Source organism: Mustela erminea, chromosome 4, assembly GCF_009829155.1.
Source record: "Mustela erminea isolate mMusErm1 chromosome 4, mMusErm1.Pri, whole genome shotgun sequence".
Lineage (NCBI taxonomy): Eukaryota > Metazoa > Chordata > Mammalia > Carnivora > Mustelidae > Mustela > Mustela erminea.
The window spans coordinates 6848061-6868544 of record NC_045617.1 but is presented as its reverse complement, the minus strand read 5'-3'; the positions used below and the strand labels follow the sequence as shown (position 1 = coordinate 6868544).

The window sequence follows — 20484 nt, the reverse complement described above, 5'->3', positions numbered from 1 at the left end:
GAGACTAAAAGAAGAGGCCACTGAGTTACACAGAAGTTCAGTCCTTTGCTGACCTTCACACAGGCAGGACAACCCCAATTCCAAATCAGAAATCAGGGCTATGGCTCCAAAGAACACCCTTTCCCCAATACCAAGCTGTGTCCACTTTTTTCTCTTTTTCCCTTTTTATTAAAAAACAACAGCAACAACAACACAAAAAAAATCAAAACCAACCAACCCCCCCCAAAAAAACCCCCTTTTTTTTTTTCCAGCTCACTCTCATTCATCTTTTAGAAAATAAAGAAAAACAGTTTATTATAGAATTTCCTCTTTGGATAAAAAAATCTCAAATAACTTTATAGGGAAACACACATTTATCATGAATCCATTTCTCCTTGCTATGCAGAGGATGCCCTATTTTCTGTATGTATTAGAATTTAAAAACAATAACAAAAACAACAACAACAAAGCTTGTTAAATTCTCAGTAACCTGAATCTTATTTTTCCTCATTTGCAGGTAGTTAGCCCTGGGGGAGTTGGTGACAGCCTCTGTGGGCGTGCCTGCCACACTGCTGTTTGTAGTCTCTGTTCTGTTGCTAATAATGTTTTCTTTATCCCTGGACATCTGTCATCGACTGATGAAGTAAATTGGCTAGAGAAAGAGCTGGACCCTGTTCACTGCATGGAGAAAACAATCATTAGGATGGCTGAAATCAGATATAAGGAGAAACCAGATCAAACAACACCTGCAATATAATTGGAGCAACGGACTGTATCCTGGATTGCAATTTAGGAGGTTTCTTTTCTTTTTTAAAACATTTTTAATTTGTTCTATTTTTTCAAAGTAATTTCTATGCTCAATGCGGGGCTCAAACTCATGATTCCCAGACCAAGAGTCGCGCGCCCCGCCGCCTGAGCTAGTCCAGGGCCATGAAGTTTTTGCTTTTTCAGATGTTCCTGATGACATGATGTCAGGAAATATTTCAACGTCCAGTGGTTGTGGAATCTTCCAGAAAGGAGGTCAGAAGCAATCGGCTGCTTTATCCCTTTTCTCTTCTGTGGCCATGGCAGTGCTCCCAGGAGGGCGAGGCTATGAAGGTGGGTTCCCGTGGGCTGTTTTCCTCACAGGAGTTTTTTCCGTGAAAGGGATTCCAGAGACTTCTGGAGGTTTTGCAAACAGGACGGCTAAGCACAGGCTGTTGATAAGGGCAGTCAGCAGAGAGCGGGGGACCCATGGACGCATGGTACTTACCCTTTACTACAGTCCCTGAGAAGCGGGCTTGAGCAGTACGATTGCTGGCCTCCAAACTCAAGCGCGTCACCTTCCGAGGAAGGGGACTTGTCATGACTTCCTCAAGAGGCACCTCGGTGCTACCACCTCCCCCGCCCCCTCCCTGTCTCTTCCTGGGCTTTCCTTTCCTCAAACGCATTTTCAAATGTTGGGGCTCCTTAGGGTTCACATGGTTCCTGGTCTTTTATCTCCATTTGGCAACTCCCATGGATTTAAAATACCAGCTGCCCAGGGTGCCTGGCTGGCTCAGCTGGAACAGCATATGACTCTTAATCTCAGGGCCATGAGTTCAAGCCCCATGCTGGGTGTGGAGATTATGTAAATAAATAAACTTAAAAAAAAAAAAAATAAAAAATAAAATAAAATACTGTCGGCACGTCAGAGACTCCACATCTGTCCCTCTATCTCTGACCCCTGACCTCTGTCTCCTCTGAACTCCCAATCACACATCCAAATCCTGATTTGCCTCCTCAGTGCTTCGGGCCTATCCCATCTGCTCAGACCTGGGCCCCGGATTCCTCCCTTCTGTCTTCCCCTTCCCACCATCTTTCGCATCTTGGTAAGATAAAACAGTAGGACTCCTTCGTTTCCCTGACCCGCAGCTAATCAACCCCTGAGACCTTTCATCCGACCTCTGAACGGTCACTCCCCTCTCTTTCCTGTGACAACTGTCCTGATCCAGATGCTATCCATATTGGACCAAGACTGACATTCTTGAAATGTAATTTGGTTAATGCCCGCCCCCTGCTTAAACTTAAATTCAAGAATTTCCCATTGAACATAGAATTAAATTCGGATCTCGAGCACGGCCTACATGGTGTGGATGCTCTTCATTTTTCATCACTGTCCCCCTTGATCATTATCTCCCGGCCGCACTGCTTTCATTTAGTGGCTTGAACAGAGCAATCTCTTCACCTCTTGGGGGTCACTGAACACATGCTTCCCTCTGTTTCGAATGTTCTTCTATCCCATACTGAGCTCCCAGCTCAGCAAGTAGTGGTGCCATCTCAACCTTGAAGGTTCACAGTCCCTTGGCTCCTTATTCAAAATACGTTAAATCTCAATCACGGTTTTCATCTTAGCCTTTATCATGATTTGTTTGTGTGAGTTCCTTGTTGGCCATTTTATCTAACACTAGCACAGCAATAGAACAAAAAAGGCATTCACGAAATGTCTGTTGAATAAATGAACTTTGTTTCCTGAAAATTCTGGTGATTGAACCTGAGGTGGGGGAAGCTGATATAAATACAGGTACTTCTAAAACTTAGTTCTTCTGAAGGCTCTCCTAGCCCTATGAATTGATGACAGATATCACGCCTGGTGGGCCTTATTTTTTTTTCTTTTAAGGCTCACCTTGAACTCTGGAGTCGCTTATGACCTACTATGTAATAACATCTTTCCAAGTAGGTTGGACTTGGGGGCATGAAAGGTGCTTCATGAACATGAATTATAAAGACAAGTCACAGGGCCAAGAAGCTAAAGTAAATGGGTTATGCTAAACTCCAAGGAGTTTTCACTATATTTTTATTTTAGGAAGGCAAGTTATTTATAGTGTGTAATGATTTATTTTTAATCTAGATCCCCCAAATCAAATGCCTACTAGGGACTGATGAAAATGGAAAGGAATCTACATATGAAGAAATTAGATGACTGATAAGCATCTCCACCATCCAGCAATGGATTCAGTAATTAACCAGTATCTGTGTTCCTCTTATCAGTTCACTTTTAGGTGCACATCACATTTATTTTATTGCCTACCTTGTTGTACTAGTTCAGTCTACTAATTGAATAGAAATAATGTCAATAGTATTTAAATCAGAAACATTTTAGTATAGCATGTACTGTTTGCAACTCACTTTGCAATCCTATTTATTTCCAAAAACTCTAAGAGATGACTGACCATTTCTCTTCCTTTTCTACGAATGGGAAAGTCACATTAGTGAGGGAATGAAATGATGTGTCCAAGGGCACTTGTAACACACACTAATATAAAGTTTCTTTTCATCGAGTGATAAAAGTTGCCTCCAGCATCCAGAGAGAGCCTGAATGTTTCAACTGCTTCCAGAGAGGGAGAGGCCACCCTACCCCAACCCTCAGGAGCTGGTGGGGCTGGACTGCTCGGCTTTCTCTCCTGAAACTCAGCTACCGTCTGCCCTGAGGCCACCAGCTTCTGTCATGTATCATCAGGACAGAAATGTCCCAGACTGGCACATCTGATTTGTATCAGTCCCTGAAGCAGTCCCTGGCTCCCCTGTCCTTCTCCCGTCTGATGCCCACCCCCCTACATGGCTCTGTGCATCCCTTTGCCCTACTTTGTCCTCGAGCTGCCCGACTCCTGCCCCTGTGCCGGGGAAGCCAGGGCTGACATTAGGAACTTCCCTGTGACTCCAATCCACTCCCAAGGTTCTCTCCTGTTCTCCCTCACTGAAACTGGCTCCTGCCCTGGGATACCCCCTCCCTGGCCGCTCCCACACGTTTTCTGCACACTCTGTACCACCAAGCATTGCTCAGCAATGCTCCAGTCGAACAGTTCTCTTCTCTCCTGGCACCAGCCCTCCAGCCGTGAACTTGAAACCATCAGTGTCCACTGGGGGCTCTTCCTCCATCGGCAGGCAGCTCCGGAGCCCCACCCCCAGTCTCTCTCTCGCTCCCATTTCTCGAAGCTTCAGTTGGTGACTCACCAGAACTCTCTCCAAGTCGGCTCTGGTGACAATTCTGGAGGGTCTCAGTGTCCACACGGGCCACACTTCCAGCACCCCTGCTCCCTGAGTCCGTGACCTCACCTTCTGCAGCCGACTTTTCCTCCATCCTGAGCCGGCCATCAGCACTCCCGGCCTCCTCTGACCCCGCCATTGCCAGTCCGTGCATCCCTCCACAGACCAGACATCAGGGATCTCATTCTTTGGCCAACACCTACTTTCCCAGCCTAAGCTTCCTAGTCCTTAAACTCCAAAACCTCTTTGGACCCACTGGGACCTGGAAGCAACAGACCGACTACCTTTCCCAACCCTCCCTCTTCTCACCCCACTCTCTGCTCTCCTAGTGGAGAACCAAACTCGCAGTTAAACCCAACTCTGGGTTTTCTGCCCCTGTGTCTACACAGCTGAATGTGACAGAAAGACACCAGGCTGACGGATCTCACTCCAAACTCATTTCGTTCCTGTGTATTTACTCCTTCCCCTCCTACATGACACATTCACTGTCCTTTCCTCTCCCGGGAAAGCTCCCATCTCCACTCCCAGCTGCCAACTTTTCCTCCTGTTTCACTAAGAGGAGCCCCAGCAGCGATCACCCTGCCTATGCAGCGGTCCCCTCTGCCACCAAGCGGAGCGGTCCGTGCTTGTGTCTCAGCAGAGCCTCCACTCAGTGGTGGTGAGCCGGGACCTTGGTCCTGATGGCCTCTCCTCTCCGCTGCAGCACCAGCCCCGCTACTGCTCTACAGAGTCACCCAACCGACCCCTAAACATGCCTCAGCTTTTCCTATAAAAGAAGAAAATGATCTTAATTCCACATTCCCCCACCCCAGCTGCCTCATTTCTTGGCTTTCCTTTACAGCCGAATTCCTCAAAAAGGGAGTTCCCGATATTTGCTCTCTCCCATTCCTCTTCCTCCTCTCACATGACCCCAACTCAAGCAGGCTTTCACTCCCGCCATTTCCTGGTCAAGGTCACCAATGGCCTCCAAGCTTCAAATTCCAGAGTTCATTTCTCACCCAGCTCCTGCTTGGTCTCACGGAGCGCCGATGACCAGTCTTCCTCCTAGAAACACTTCCTGCCTTTGTCTTTCAGGGCACACTTCCCTGGATTTCTTCCCACTTTACTCCAACCACACCTCGTATTGTATAATGCTTTTTATGTGAAATGAGCATCATAGAGGCTCACTCCAGAGATTCTGTCCTTCTTTATTCTCTCTCTGGAAAGCTCCTTTCCCAGACATCACCACATGCTTTCCTGCACGCCCTTCAGTCCTCACCCACAAATCACCTGTTCAGGGAGGTTCTTCCTGACCACCTCATAGAAAATCTTACCTCTTTCCCCTGCTACCACTACCCCCTTTTTGGTTTTATTTTTCTCCATGGCCATAAGAATCATCCAGCATAATGTATATCGTACATGTCTGTGTGTATATAGCATAGCGGTTTTCCACTGATAGGTATCTCTTTTCACTCCTATACCCCTGTAACCAAGAACCAAGGATGGTTTATAGCCCCTGAGTAGGTGCTCAGTAAGTATCTGCTGAATGAAAGGAAAGAAGAAAGGAAAGAAATGTGTTTTTTCCGGAAATAAAGATCAATATTGCTGTGATATACCATGTCTCCATGTTGCATAACTAATCAGAGTAGTATTGATTTTGATTATGGCTCGATTAAATTTCTAGGAGAATGCAAAGTGGCCTGACTTGTATGCAAATCTGAGATGATTACAGTTGGCTTCTTTCCCTACTAATCACCAATGACTCTAACACAAATAGGGAAATAATTTGCAAATATTAGTACAAGTTAGAAGAGAAGGCTCCATTATCTGAGCAGAAATGTCAGGGCAACAATCAGTAATTCTTACTATAAGAAATCTCTCAGGCTTTCACAGGAAAATGGCTGGGAGATGCATGTGTTTTCATAAATAGGTATGTTTGAGGGAGTCTGTTATTAACTCTTACCTGCAATGGAGGGTAATGGTTTTGCCTATACTTGAATAAACACTTAATGCCTGCTGAATTCTGCAATTTGCATAATGAAAATACTAAGGAGACATTCTGAAACCTGTTAAATCAAGGAACTAGAAATAATTCTAGTTTTTTATCCTCCCAATTAACTCCTTTCTGGTTTTAATCTAATATTGGACACAGGCATCCAACTTTGTAACATACATATACCAAAGGAAACACACGGACCACAAACTCATCAACAAAACTCATCTTCCTTTGCACGTCCCCTGGTCAAACGTGGCAAAGATGACCTTTGGGGGTAAAAAGCAGTAAGAGAGGTAGATGGGGCATGAAGTAGGTCATGCCCCAAGTCGTCAACTATTTGGTGTGAATATTTTAAGAATAACTTGACATCAAGATTTAACAAAATACTGCAGAAGCTGTAATTCTATACAAAGATTAAGAAATTTATTTGTACACAGCCGAAGTGTGTGTTGTGTGTGTCTGTGTGTGTAATTTTGCCCCCTGAATTATTTACTTAGCACATCTATCTATTTAAAATCTGACATCTCCCTGGGCACCACAGTACTTAAGCAGTCTACTTTTAATGGGCCACCCTGTGTACATACGTAAGTTACACGTTCGCACCCGTAGAGAAAGCTGTTGCAGCAAAAAACGGAGAATGTACGTCAAGTGCAAAGCTCTGGTGAGAAGAGCCTCCTGGCACCCTCCCCCACAGCCCTCACATCAGGGCCGTCTGTGACGACGGGTCTCTCAGGCCTCACGCAAATGGAGACTCACTTGTTTGCTTCTCTGCCACTACCCCGTGCCTGCTTGCTGCCAGCATCCTAAGCTGCAATGGTCTGCGGCTAGCAGATGTACCAATTAATAACCTGTCAGGTCTGACGGATAGAAGAGGGGGAAGTGTCCTCACACATACCCACGGCGTGGCTTTCTTCCCCATTTTAGGGTGCCAGGGGTCAGGAGACACACTATCCCTCCCTAGAGAGAGCCCAAACTGTCTCATTAGTGTCTATCTTTCACGACACACCAGCGCTGCCTTTGAGAGGCTGACTCACCTGCTCTTCTCCAAGAATCCTGAAGTGATGGAGCTCTTTAATCAAGGAGTTGGGGCAGCCAGCTGTTGGAGAGAAGAATGAATCACAAACACATTATTCCTATCCTGTGCGGCAACGTGTCCTCACATGCAGTTATGACTAAGCCACCAGTGTTGCTGGGGAGGACACGGGGGCCCCTCCGCACAACACATTCTAACCAACCAACCTTGGAGGGAGCTATGGCTGCTATCTGGTCCCCCACTGTGACACTGGAGCTGAAGGTGAGTGTGGCCAAGCCTTTTCTCCCTCCTGATGGTGACCTGGCCTTTGTGGGGCTTTAGGCCACCCTGTCATTTCTCCCCAGCACATCACTTGTTCCTTATAGAGAGCCAGGATTCTGTGGGGGCTGGAGGGGTAGAGTTGGTGAGTATAGGTTCATTGTGCTTATTTTATCACATCTTGTTTCTTCGCTCTGTGGTGGGTAGGGGGAGTGGGCTGTACACAGAGAGGTAAGAGGGAAGATGGGCCAGCTGGATACCACATCTCCTTTTTTCTTTTTTAAATTATTTTATTTATTTATTTGACAGAGACACAGCAAGGGAGGGAACACAAGCAGGGGGAGTGGTAGAGGGAGAAGCAGGCTTCCCTCTGAGCAGAAAGCCCGATGCGGGGCTCAATCCCAGGACCCTTGGATCACGACCTGAGCTAAAGGCAGTTGCTTAACGACTGAGACATGCAGGCGCCCCTGGGTACCACATCTTCATGGGATTTGGTTGTAGTTTAGAGCCTTGCCTAGTTCTTCCAGGAGACTCTGTCAAGACCAAAAGGGTCCTGTCTTTCAGTCTGGAAAGGGGCTCTTATGCAAAGGACCTGGGAAGACAGGCAGGATAGTCAGGACGCCTGTGACCTTCCAGTGCACCCAGTCAGTAGGAGCCTCTTCAGGCTTTCCCATTTTCTTTCTCCAGTTATAAGAAGAAATAAGCCAATAAGTTATATACATGCACACCAACACACACTTAGTTATCATTTAATTATGGTCCATCCCTGTCCTTTTAATTGAATAATTGTACATATTAGTTCGTAGTCATTTATAATATTAACTCTAGTAACAAAAATTGATATAAAAGTTCATTTCTTGGGGTGTCTGGGTGGCTCAGTTGGGTTAAAGCCTCTGCCTTCGGCTCAGGTCATGATCCCAAGGTCCTGGGATTGAGCCCCGCATCAGGCTCTCTGCTCAGCAGGGAGCCTGCTTCCCCCCCTCTCTCTGCCTGCCTCTCTGCCTGCTTGTGATTTCTGTCTGTCAAATAAATAAATAAAATCTTTTTTTATTTTTAAAAAAAAAGCTCATTTCTTAGATACAATCTATGGACCGCACACTCTGTTGAAGCTTCTACTAAGGAACTGGGTTATATGCAAAATGCCCCAAAGCAGTAACTGTGCTATTGTTCATGTTACTCAGCACTGGGTTGTAAGAATGACGGGAAGTACCTAGGACATCTGTCTGGGGATAGCAGGCTTAGGAAGGAGAGAGTTGCCATCTTCGCTGGGATGAAGGAATTATTCCTTCAAAAGATATTATATTTGTGGTTTATTCTAGAAGGTAGGGTTAAAACTATGAGGCAAAAATGACAGCAGTAGACCTCGGTTCAACATAAAGAAATTTCTAACTTAATGGAGTACATTGCCTGATGAGCTAGTGACTGTAGGTTTTCAGACACAGGCTAAATGACTATTTCTGCAGGATATTGTAGAGGTGAATTTGACCAAGTCCGTCCCAATTCAGAAATTCTGTGGTTATGTAAAATGGTGAAACACGGTTTTGGTGTTTGATGTTATATTCGACACAGTCTTTGATATTATAACGTTTCATACTTTACGAGAGTGGTTTACAAATGCTCACCAAAGTAGTACAATAAAGAGTTTAAAAAATATAAACAAAATCTAAAGAGGCAATGTCACCACCTGAAAGCAGACCGAGAAAATAAATGAAAATCCTGAGATGAATATTCTGGTGAAAAACACAGTATGTTAATTGCTTGCGGCATGTCCAATGCTATAAAGAAGGCGAGCTAGACCCTTGACATTAGGACTGTGTCCAACTGGATGTTGGTCAACATGTGGTCTGAAAGTTCTTTTTGAGATGTTCATATCAGAACTGCTATTCTGATAATTATGTAAACAATTAGGAAAAGTCATGCTGGATGATTAGTTGGCCACGATTCAACTAAAAATTATGGCAGAAGTTCAGCCTCATCTCAGTTCTAGAGTTTAGATCCTCTTGGGAACAAGAGGTTCAGTGAAACTCATAAGGAAAGAGCAGAGGCAGAATTCCAGGGATGCATTCCCAACAAGCGGGGGGCCACGGTCTGACGCCAAGTGTAGGAGGTTCACATAGGAGCGGCCCCATGGGAACATTGGCGTGGGCACACGCAGATTGGGGGAACCTGGCCAACCAGCCAGGGCCTTGGTTGCATCCCAGAAAACAATTTAGTTTCAGTAAAATGCCAGTATCTGGGATATGAAATTCACAGAGTTAACTAGAATACTTTGGTTTTCTTCTTTTATTTATATTTAATTTACTAATTTTCATTGGGCCTTCCAGTTGTATAAGCACAAAATGTTTATAACTCAACATTTTTAAGAGAGATTTTTTTACAAAATTAATTTTCTTCAACCTTGGAAGTTTTAGAGGATTTTCTAAAACGATGTCCTTCATACCCCTCAAACTTGAGAAAAACTGATCTAACTTTAATGCCAGGTAAAATAAGAACCAGAATTTTAAATTACCCTGCCTTCAGGATTTGTATTCTAACATTCTCCTAAGACGTAACTACAAGGATTGATGTCAATGAGAGTTCCAATATAAACATCTCTCACAGAAGACTAGATAATTACCCGGAACACCTGGTAGGTGGAATAAAATATAATAAACAAGGACAGATACGGCATTAGTTAGAAGGGAAGACGTGTGAGGGGATGAAGATATTGAAGGGACCACGGGAGGGGCGGCTGTAACTGCTCACCACAGGAACAGCGGTGTGGGAAATGGACGGACACAAACTTCCTGTGAAGGTGTGATTCAAAATCATAAAACTAGAAATATAAGACACACAGAGAATTCAGTCATGTGAGGAGGGTAGAGGCGCCAGGAGGAAGAAAGACCCTGGCAAAGAAGGATTACGCGGCGATTGCTGTGAACGGTGGTGCCGCACTCTTGGTTCCTGCAAATTCCTCACACAGAGCCTGCACGCGCATGGCAATGGGTCACGCTCTGGAGCCGTGGTTGTCTTCCTGGACCAGTCAAATCCTCACAGTGCCCAGCATCCTCTGCCTTTGGGACCCAAAGGGAGAGCTTTCCTCGAGATGACGGAGAAAAGGCTCCTATTAAAATGTGCATATGGTGGGGCACCTGGGTGGCACAGTCTGTTGAGTCTCCCAACTCTTGGTTTTGGCTCAGGTCATGACCTCAGGGCAGTGAGATGGAGCCCTGGGTCAGGTTCCATGCTTAGCACGGAGTCTGCTTGACATTCTCTCTCTCTCCTCTCCTGCCCTCTCTCTCTCTTTCAAATCAATCAATTTAAAAAAAAATGCGCATGTGGTACATCATGCCACCCTTCCTTGGTGTTTCCGTCCCACTAAGAAGGGAGTGGCCTTTGACGTCCTCTGTCGCTGGCCCTGGCACTGTCTCTGAGCCCTCTCTCTCCCTCCTCATTGCACTGAGACCACTGAGACCATGACTTCCTCCACTCCTGACCACCCAGCGGGCTGCTGTCTCCAGCCGTTTGCGCTTGCTGCTCCCTCTGTCTGGAGAGCTCTTGCCCCGACATCTGTATGGAAGACTCCCTGCCTCCTTCAAGTCCTTTTTCAAATGTCACCTTCTCAGTGAGAATGTCTGGGGAAGCCTGCATAAAACTGCAGCCTGTTTTCACCCCCACGCACTCCTCCCACTGTATTTTCTCCAGAGCGAAACCATCTTCTAATGCACCCGACACCTCGTGTCCTTTGGTTTCTGTCACCCGCTGCTGAAATGTGAAGATGACGAAAAAATTAGAAAGCGGATGTATTGTTAATAATATTAATGGCATTTCTACATCTAATGGTGGCTGCTGCTACTTCTTGTAAAAATTTCCTGTATTTAAAAGGGAAGCAGAGAAAGACAATTATCCTATGGTTTCACTCATATGTGGAACATCAGACATAGCGTGGAGGACCACAGGGCAAGGGAGGGAAAACGGAACGGGACGAAATCAGAGAGGGAGACAAACCATGGAAGGCTCCGGACTCTGGGAAGCAGACTGAGGGTTACAGAGGGGAGAAGGGTTTGGGGGATGGGGTAGCTGGGTGAGGGGCACTAAGAAGAACACATGTGCTGAGCACTGGGTATTAAAGGCAGCTAATGAATCGTTGAACACTACATCAAAAACTAATGATGGACTATATGCTGGCTAATTAAACATAATAATAATAATAAAAATAAAATTAAATTAAAAAATAAAAGGGAAGTGGGTATTTGAAACATTTGCTACATGATTACAGTCTTAAGACTTCTTTTTTCCAGTTCTGATGTGTGAAAGGTTTGGGAGTCATGACTCCCACCCTAGCATAAGGAAAGTCTGGGCAAACTGAAAACCAGCAACTTTTCTTAGACCCACCAGGGAACTGATGTCACCCTGAAATCTCGAGAGGCAGGCAAATCCGCCGGTGACAGCTAGGCCTGCCGACGTGGAGCGTAAGCTGCTGGAACTGCAAACTGGTGGGCACCTTCAGATGCCCACTTTGATGAGCTACAGATTGCAAGGAGGGATTGTCGAAGGGGTCAAAAACAGAGAGAATGAGACATGAAGGTTAGATGCTGAGCCATTTCCCTTATCAGAAGAAATTCCAGTATGTTGGCTTTAGCAGGTGATGGACTAAGTAAAAGTCCCAAGAGTCTCAGAGGGCGGGTGTCACAGCGGATGTGATGGGGACCCAATCACTTTCTCTGGTTTTGGCAGATCAGAAGGTAAAAACCAGGACTTGTTTTGGGAGGGCACGTGTGAAGCTCTAACTTGCTTGAAAAATATCTTAGACAATGGTTTAGAGGGAGAAACACCAATAGTAGAAGACGCATGACACCAGGCATTTAAATCCGTCGTTGTCATCTTTCCTTGAGAAAGAATTGCCAAGGAAATGAACTAAGTGGCAGTGTTGCATCCACACTATTTTGGGTGTCATACAGAAGGAAAGAAGTGTCATATTGCTTGTGAAGAAGGCAAATCTAGCTGGGTCGAAAGAGCGACTAAATGGTCACACTTCTGTGAATGAGAAGCGTGTGTAAAATCAAGAATGTATGCTGCGTGGGCATCGGGACGTGGTGGTCCTTCCCGAACATCCCTGGAGGAGAGCAACTGGTGTGCAGACAAGAGGTGTTTCCCTGGTTGTCACTGTCCTGTCGTCCCCTTCTGTCACCTCCCCCCGGGGTGGACTCTACAGTCTATTTACCCGATGTACGGGGGTGGGGGTGGCACTCTCCGTCCCAACCTGCCCCCCCCCCCCCACTCCCAAGTCCGCGGTCCAGGAAGAAATGAGAAGGAATGATGAAGCAAGAACAGGAGAAGGAAACGAAGTGACTGTTCATCTCCACCGCTACCGAGCCGTGCAACCTCGGGTCACAGATACTGGGCGAGCTTTAAAGCCTTCAGTTCTCACTTGTAAGAACGGGAGTAAGAATATTGAACTTATGGGGTTGCTGTGGGCAATGCGTGCAGGTATCTACGTGTTTGTGTATCTGTCACCTTGCAGAGCTCCTTGTACACGGTGGGCTCTTAGTGAATGGCAGATGCTGCTTTGAGAGTCTCCGAAGGGCAGGGGTGCTTGTCCGACAGGGCTTGAGATGGGCGTTCTGTTGCCTCCCAGAAATCCCTTGTTGCCTGAACCCTCATTATTTAGTGGCCGATTTTGCTAAAGGTGCCCAGGATCCAATGACATGTTTGAGATTATCAGGGCAATATGCTGAAAAACAACAGATTGTCAATTATGTGTATGTGTGTGTGTTTATAAAGTGCATGTCTATACACACATGTAGGTCCACATGTATGATCACACACGCTTAGAAAAGCACAATTAGTATAAATGTAAGGCCTTAAGTCTGTTGCCTTTTATTAATTCATTTATTCATTTACTCCAATAATCTCAAGTGATTAATGAGCAACTTGATATAAAACTTAATGACATTTTTACCTCTGAACTTGCTGGAAGATACTTTTTATCTCACTGGCCAATTCACATGGCATCATTTACATAACTATATTTACAAAGCAAGTGAATAGAGGCAATCAGGAAAAATAACTGAAGTCCCTGATCTCCAGGCACATCCAATTATCCAAATATGCAAAAGGGAAACTGACTCAAATTTTCGACAAAAGGGACAGTTAGCAACGGCTTAATGTACCTTCTGTTTAGCCTTCTGAGTCAGCCGTAACACCCAGTAAGGGCACCACTTGCGTATGCAGTCAACAGATGGATGATTATGGCAAACAAGCTGTGGTTTAAAAACAAATATCCCACAAAGATGTCAAAGAAGAGAGATGACAACTCATAATTCTGTTGAACCAGAGCTGATCTGGTTTTGTTGTTGTTGTTGTTGTTGTGGGAGGCGGAGGGAGCTCTGTTGTCTACTTGTGGCTGCTTTGTAATATCTTTTTTTAAAATGTTATTTGATTTTCTCAGTGTTCCAAGATTCACCGTTTATGCACAAGGCTACTTGCCTTTTGTCACCCAGGTTGTGAATGAAGCAAATGACAGAGCTGAGTAACTGACAATTCTACCTTGAAATTCTAATTCTAAATCCCAGACTCTACGCATTGCAAATGACTTTCTGCCCTGTCATGACTGTTTAACAAAAATGAATATTAGATTTTGCATGTAAATATGCTGTAAATTCCGAAGTTCATATACTGCACTATTTTAATCCTCAAACTTATAGTAAGATTAGTCTGTTTAACCTGAACACACTTCTTGTGTTTCGGGGACAGAATATGCTACCATAGAGACACCAAAAATCTACACACAACAGAAATACAAAAGCAATATGAAATTTTAGCGGTTAAAAGTGAACCCTCTTACACTGTTGGTGGGAATGCAAGTTGGTGCAGCCTCTTTGGAAAACAGTGTGGAGATTCCTCAAGAAATTAAAAATAGAGCTTCCCTATGACCCTGCAATTGCACTACTGGGTATTTACCCCAAAGATACAGATGTCGTGAAAAGAAGGGCCATCTGTAGCCCAATGTTTATAGCAGCAATGGCCACAGTCGCCAAACTATGGAAAGAACCAAGATGCCCTTCAACGGACGAATGGATAAGGAAGATGTGGTCCATATACACTATGGGGTATGATGCCTCCATCAGAAAGGATGAATACCCAACTTTTGTAGCAACATGGACGGGACTGGAAGAGATTATGCTGAGTGAAATAAGTCAAGCAGAGAGAGTCAATGATCATATGGTTTCACTTATTTGTGGAGCATAACAAATAGCATGGAGGACAAGGGGAGATGGAGAGGAGAAGGGAGTTGGGGGAAATTGGAAGGGGAGGTGAACCATGAGAGACTATGGACTCTGAAAAACAATCTGAGGGGTTTGAAGTGGCGGGGGGTGGGAGGTCGGGGTACCAGGTGGTGGGTATTATAGAGGGCACGGATTGCATGGAGCACTGGGTGTGGTGCAAAAATAATGAATACTGTTATGCTGAAAATAAATAAAAAATAAATTTTAAAAAAGTGTTCACCATGGGGTGAATAGAAAAACGAACAAAAAGGGAGTGGGACCACGGGCTGTACAACACTGTATTTTCCAAAAAAGACAATGGATTCAATGTGAACGTGTTGCCGCACAAAGCTTCTATCAATGGCAACTAATTAAATTGAATTGAAAAGCACTTTTAGGGGAGCCTGATTAAGTTGATTAAGCATCTGATTCTTGGTTTTGGCTGAGGTCATTATCTCAGGGTTGTGAGATCAAGCCCCATGTTAAGATTCTCTCTCTGCCTCTTCTGCCTTCCCTCTCTTAAAAAAAAGAACAAGAAAAATTTTTTTTTCAGGCTTATATGGGTAGTGCTTATCACAATTTTTTTTTTTGCCTTTAAACTATTTGTTAATATCTGCTTTTCTCACCCTGAATGCAGACTCCATGAGAACGGGGACTTGCTTACAGTCTTATCTAGGACCTGGAAACCGTGTCCAGCACAAGGTAATACTTAATAAATATGTGCTGACTGATTAAATAAATTAAGGGGGGAAAGCCCTTGCCTTCTGGTTCTTGAAAACATGAGCACTGGAAAACAGATAACTTTACAAGCCTGTGCAGAGTTCATTTAAAGACCTATGAGATAAAGTCTATTTGCCATTGGGTCAGTTTTGTAAAATCTCAGAAATGAATTATTTCCTATTTTAAATGCAAGGTTTAATTTTTTAAACACAAAATATTAACATGCCACTACTCAAGCAAGAAAGGATTCTTTAAATGCTCCATTTCCTACTGGCCTTGTGAAAATAAAGCATACTTTCAGTGAGGGTAGAGTTCTGTTATGAATGAAGATAGAGCCAGGTCTGCTGAATGGGCTCTGATTGGGGCCCTCCTGATGGGGAACCACTCAGACCACTGCAGAAATGTCCAAATATCTTCCTTCAGACAGCCACATGGCTGCCAAATGCTATCTGATGATTCTGTTTGTATCAAATGACCACCCGATCTCACTCTTATATTTTATGGACTGGCATCCAATTCCTTCAGTGATCAAAGATAGATTGATGTAATTCATAGTCCTGTGTTCAAGAATGAAATGTCTTCATTTTTAAACAACTCTTAGCTGTCACTATCCCTAGATGGACCCTCTGTCAGTCTAGAATTCTCTTCCGTATGTTACCTATAGCTGGATTTCAGGCCCTGTCTCGAGACTTTGTTCAGTGACAGGGACGAGAGGACCAGAGGGCCAGCTGAAGAATTCCATTCTGATAATGAGGCATTCTTGTGGTCAGAAGGATCTTTCTAGATACAAGTTGTAGCTTTGGAGTGACAGAGATCATATCCAGTCTTTTAAAGCCTTTATTAAAGCCTGGGGCAAATACCCATTTGCCTGCAATAATATGTAATATATGTGAAAATTTATAGGAAGCATCCAGATGTTCATTTCCTTTCCCTCTATTTTTAGATTTGAGCTTGTCATTGGCAATATTCCTGTTCAAATTTTGTACTAGGGAAGTCTCCTGTTTATTCACTGTTGCCACACTCACCCATGTATTCAGATCCCCGATCAGATACTGGGGAGCCCAAGGTTGAGCTTTCATGGTGCTTGGTTCTAAGAAGACTTTGACAGACATACTCTGTATGCAAGGTCAGGGTTCTTAGATGAGAGTTCTCACACTTCCTCATTTCACCTTTGACATCACACTGGTGGGTTTCCTTCCACCCTGCTGATAAAGAGTTCTGTGATGTCCACTCTGAACTTTGGACCCAAGAGCTTGTCCTAGAATAGTCGCCTAACTTGTTGGCCCTGGGGAAAGTACAAAAACATGTCACTTGTTTGAATATTTCAAAGTCGTGTTAAGATCCCCTATTATTAATGTACTCATATCAATATGACTCTTTATCTTGATTAACAGTTGTCTTATGCAGTTGGCTGTTCCCCGTATTGGGGGCATAAATATTTACAATTGTTAGATCTTCAAAGTCATAAGTCAAACTAAAAAAATGTTAAAAAATCCGTTTCACCCTTTTGACAAGTAACCCGTGTATGAAGATCTGGAAGGTGGAATTTGGAACCCTCGCACCCCTGGGAGGTTTTGCATGACCCAGCCCCCAAGTCGCCCCTTGGCCTGTGTCTTTAGGAAGAGAGAGTCAGTTAAGAACTCAGGGCTATTTGTGCAGGAAATTCTGAAGCCCCATGTAGCTGGGAACTCAGGAAGGGCTCGGGTCCTGTGGCCTCTTGTGAGTTGAGGTGTGACTGGAGATCAAGGAAGGGCCTAGGGCAGGGCCCCTCTTGCCGACAGAAGGACTTCTTGTCAATGGCCCCTCCCCATCCCCCTTCTCTTTCACCCCCTTGTAGGGTCTGACGTCGGGTCAGCACACATTCCTTCAAACTATTCTCACTGGAGCTGGAGCTTCCCTTACGTTCTTTGGCTTCTCTGTGCTCTATGCTGCCCCTTCCCACCTCTCCCTTCATCTAACAAGAGTCCGATATCCAGCCCATTGTAGCAGCCCTGCTTCTCTCTCCTCCAAGGCCCCCGACTGCTTCAACAGCGTGCTCTCTGTTCGCCGCCAGGGGCCAGCTCGCTTGCTCCCAAGCTCCAGCGACTCTACCCAAGTGAAGAAGTTCCACGGGAGCATCCCACGCCCTCCTTCATGGCTGCTTCCACGGTCCCTCAAGTAGTCGTGGTGAATCCCAGTTGGCTCTAATGAACACAGAGACCTCCCAAGTGCTCACAGTGTTTTTACTTTGTTTTCAGCTGATGGCTAAACCCGAAATCCAACTCACTGCTTGGCAGTTTCTGAGAGTCAGTCCTTCCTCATTTTGAAAAGTTAAAGAAAGTCCACCTCCCAAAGTTTGAACTCTGTTCTGCTGTCACGATTGCTCAAAGACCCCTGGAAGTGCCTCTCAGGTTATATGTGGGTTCATTTGCAGACCTAACAGCACTTAAAATACTTGTCTGTTCCTTATTCTGTTCTCATTTTTCTTTTTTTAAAAATTTTTTATTTATTTTTTAAGTTTCTTTTCAGTGTTCCAGAATTCATTGTTTATGCACCACACCTAGTGCTCCATGCAATATAGGTTCCTCCTGAAACTGTCTGTCCTTTCCAACATGGAAAAGAAACATTCTCTTTGCTCAATAAAAAAGGAAAGACTGGGATTAAGAAGCTTTTCTAACATTGTGCTGTCTTCTTCGTGGATGGCCTTTGCCTGTTGTTTCGTGTCCTTGACCCAACTTTAAAAAGCCTGTTTTGTTGTCTCTTGTCATTGAAATTAGAATGTCATCTCATTCTGGGCCTCTCTAGACAATACACACACAGGTTTGTGCTTTTCTCTTGTTTTCTCTACTATTAAGTCCTCACTCATCTCTCCTACCTGCTTTCTAAAAATCTGAGCTCAGTGTAAAAAAAAAAAAAAAAAAAAAAGTTTGTTATTGCCTGGTTGCTATTAAAAATGAATAAGGACATGTATTTTTACAAAAGCATATGAAGATAGGATTGAATCCTGTTTTTTTTTTTAAAGGATAACTTTTAAACTGGGGTTTTTACTTCAATTAATACCTATAACCAACATTTACTATCATTTGGTCCCATATAATAAGACCTTTTACAATCTAATTCAGAATCTCCTCAGGATAATGCTTATAAAGTTGTGGATCATTTCCACAAAGTCTGACAACTGATAACTATTAAAAAAAAAACACAAACAAACAAACAAACAAAAAACCTTTTGGGGGATTAATTGAAAAGTACAACTTTTTTTGGAAAGCTTGTGCTGAATTTCCTCAATTACCATGCTTCAAAGTTGAGGAAACTCATTTGGAAAATATATTCCCTTGAAAAGCATTAAAAGCCACATGAGTGTTCAATCACTATTTTTCCTTTTAATTTCCTTGCAAATCATCACGGGGCAATTGTGATATCCTTTGGGTTCAATGGAAAACCGTGAGCACCCAGGCTTGGGAGAAAAATTGAAATGGATTTCAGCTCTCTGATGTGCCACGGGCACTGGCCACATGACACAAATAATCTGGAATTCGCAGATTGCTGCTGTTTGCTGTGAAACCCTTTCAGGATTAATTTCTCTCTTGGCTATAGCTTAGAATCCCTAATGTAGGCTTGACAATTACAGTTACTTTCTATTTTCCCCGTAAGTACAACTTTGGAAAGGAAACTGGCTCACGATGAAATGGCATCACAAATAAATCATGATTCAATGTGATCAAAGACAACGCAGCACACCACTGAACAGCTACCTTCGATCACAAGCCAAAAGAGGGTGGGCGCATATCTGCAGGCTGGACCCAGAGAGCGGGTGGGTGAGCTCTTTTCCACTCCGGTTAAGTCCCCCCGATCTGAGTCTCCATGTACTCCGTCGAAGGAGCCATTTCTGAATTAGACTGAGACCCCCATGTTAATCATATCACTAATCTACTTGACTGAGCAGCTACATCAAAATTAGCAGCAGGACTTTATACTGTCATATTTCAAAGCATTATTACTTTGATGAATAAAACCAGGCCCATCTTAATAATTCCTCTCTGCTGATAGGTTATTTATGTCTATGAGGGCTCTTCTCTGCATTCCTTTTCAAGAGCCAACCTTGATGCGCCCAGGACACCCTAAACCAGTTACAAAGAATCTGGAAGGTAGTCCCTCTCACCCAGCAATGTCACTTACAGGTATGTGTCAGAGACTCTTAACAGCCACACTGGAGTATCTGCAAGGATATTTAGGGCAACGTTTCTGTAATAAGAGCAACAACAATAGAAAACATCTGAAATGACCATCAAGAGGAGAGATGAGGCCGTCCAACAAGCACCTGCCATATATCCCCTTGTTGCCAGGCAGGCCCTCTGGGGCACTCAGGTCATGCTGGTGGAAAAATGGAAGGACAAAAATCCCTTCTCAGAGCTTGCATTCTAAGAGGGATAGACGATTGAAATAAACTATTTAAGAATAAAAAGATGAAATACCACGGGATGGTGATGAGAACTTCGTCAGAAAACAAAACAAAATAAAACAAAACAAAACTCGGAAGAGTTTCAAGGAGATAAGAACAGGCAGCATCATTTCAAATAAGGTGCTCCGAATATCTCTTGATGAGAAAATAACATTTAAGCAGGGACTTTCAGAAAGTGAATTAATAAGAATTAGTTGGGGTGAAATGTATCAACTAGACCAATTTCAAAAACATAAAGTCAAAAAAGCTGCGACAGTTCACACATAGTACGATGTTGTTTACGGGAAGTTCAGAAAATCTCTTGAACAATAAGGAGTCACACAAACACCCTAATCCATTAAAATAACACGCGTGAATGATAAACAACAAATTCAGGGGAAGGAGGGGATAAAACAGGATCACAGAAAAGGGGAAGAGGAGGCTTCCAACCTGTCTTTAACACTGGCAAAAAGAGGTTTCAAACCTAAGCAAAGAGAGTCTCTTTTAAAATAGGACTGGGGTGGGGGCACCTGGATGGCTCAGTGGGTTAAAGCCTCTGCCTTCAGCTCAGGTCATGATCTCAGGGTCCTGGGATCGAGCCCGGCATCGGGCTCTTTGCTCAGCAGGGAGCCTGCTTCCCCTTCTATCTCTGCCTGCTTGTGATCTCTGTCTGTCAAATAGATAAATAAAATCTTAAACAAAAAACAAAAACAATAAAATAGGGCTGGGAGGCCATGAGGGAGGAGGAACAGGTGAACGCCTTATCACGAGGACACGATGAACTTCTGGAACTTTTCTAGCCTGCTGTGGCCTTCGGCCTGGGTCATCTGCATGCACCCCTTTGCCA

General features: G+C 44.2%; 1 protein-coding gene across 3 annotated transcripts in view; it reads right to left on the bottom strand.

Annotated features, from left to right (window-relative positions):
* PRKN (parkin RBR E3 ubiquitin protein ligase) overlaps positions 1-20484 on the bottom strand; it is a 1064961-nt gene that overhangs the window by 185375 nt on the left and 859102 nt on the right. For all 3 annotated transcript variants that reach the window (XM_032337964.1, XM_032337965.1, XM_032337966.1), the window contains one exon: positions 6994-7055. In XM_032337964.1, coding sequence (XP_032193855.1) covers positions 6994-7055 — 62 coding nt within the window. The remainder of the gene's footprint in view (positions 1-6993; positions 7056-20484) is intronic.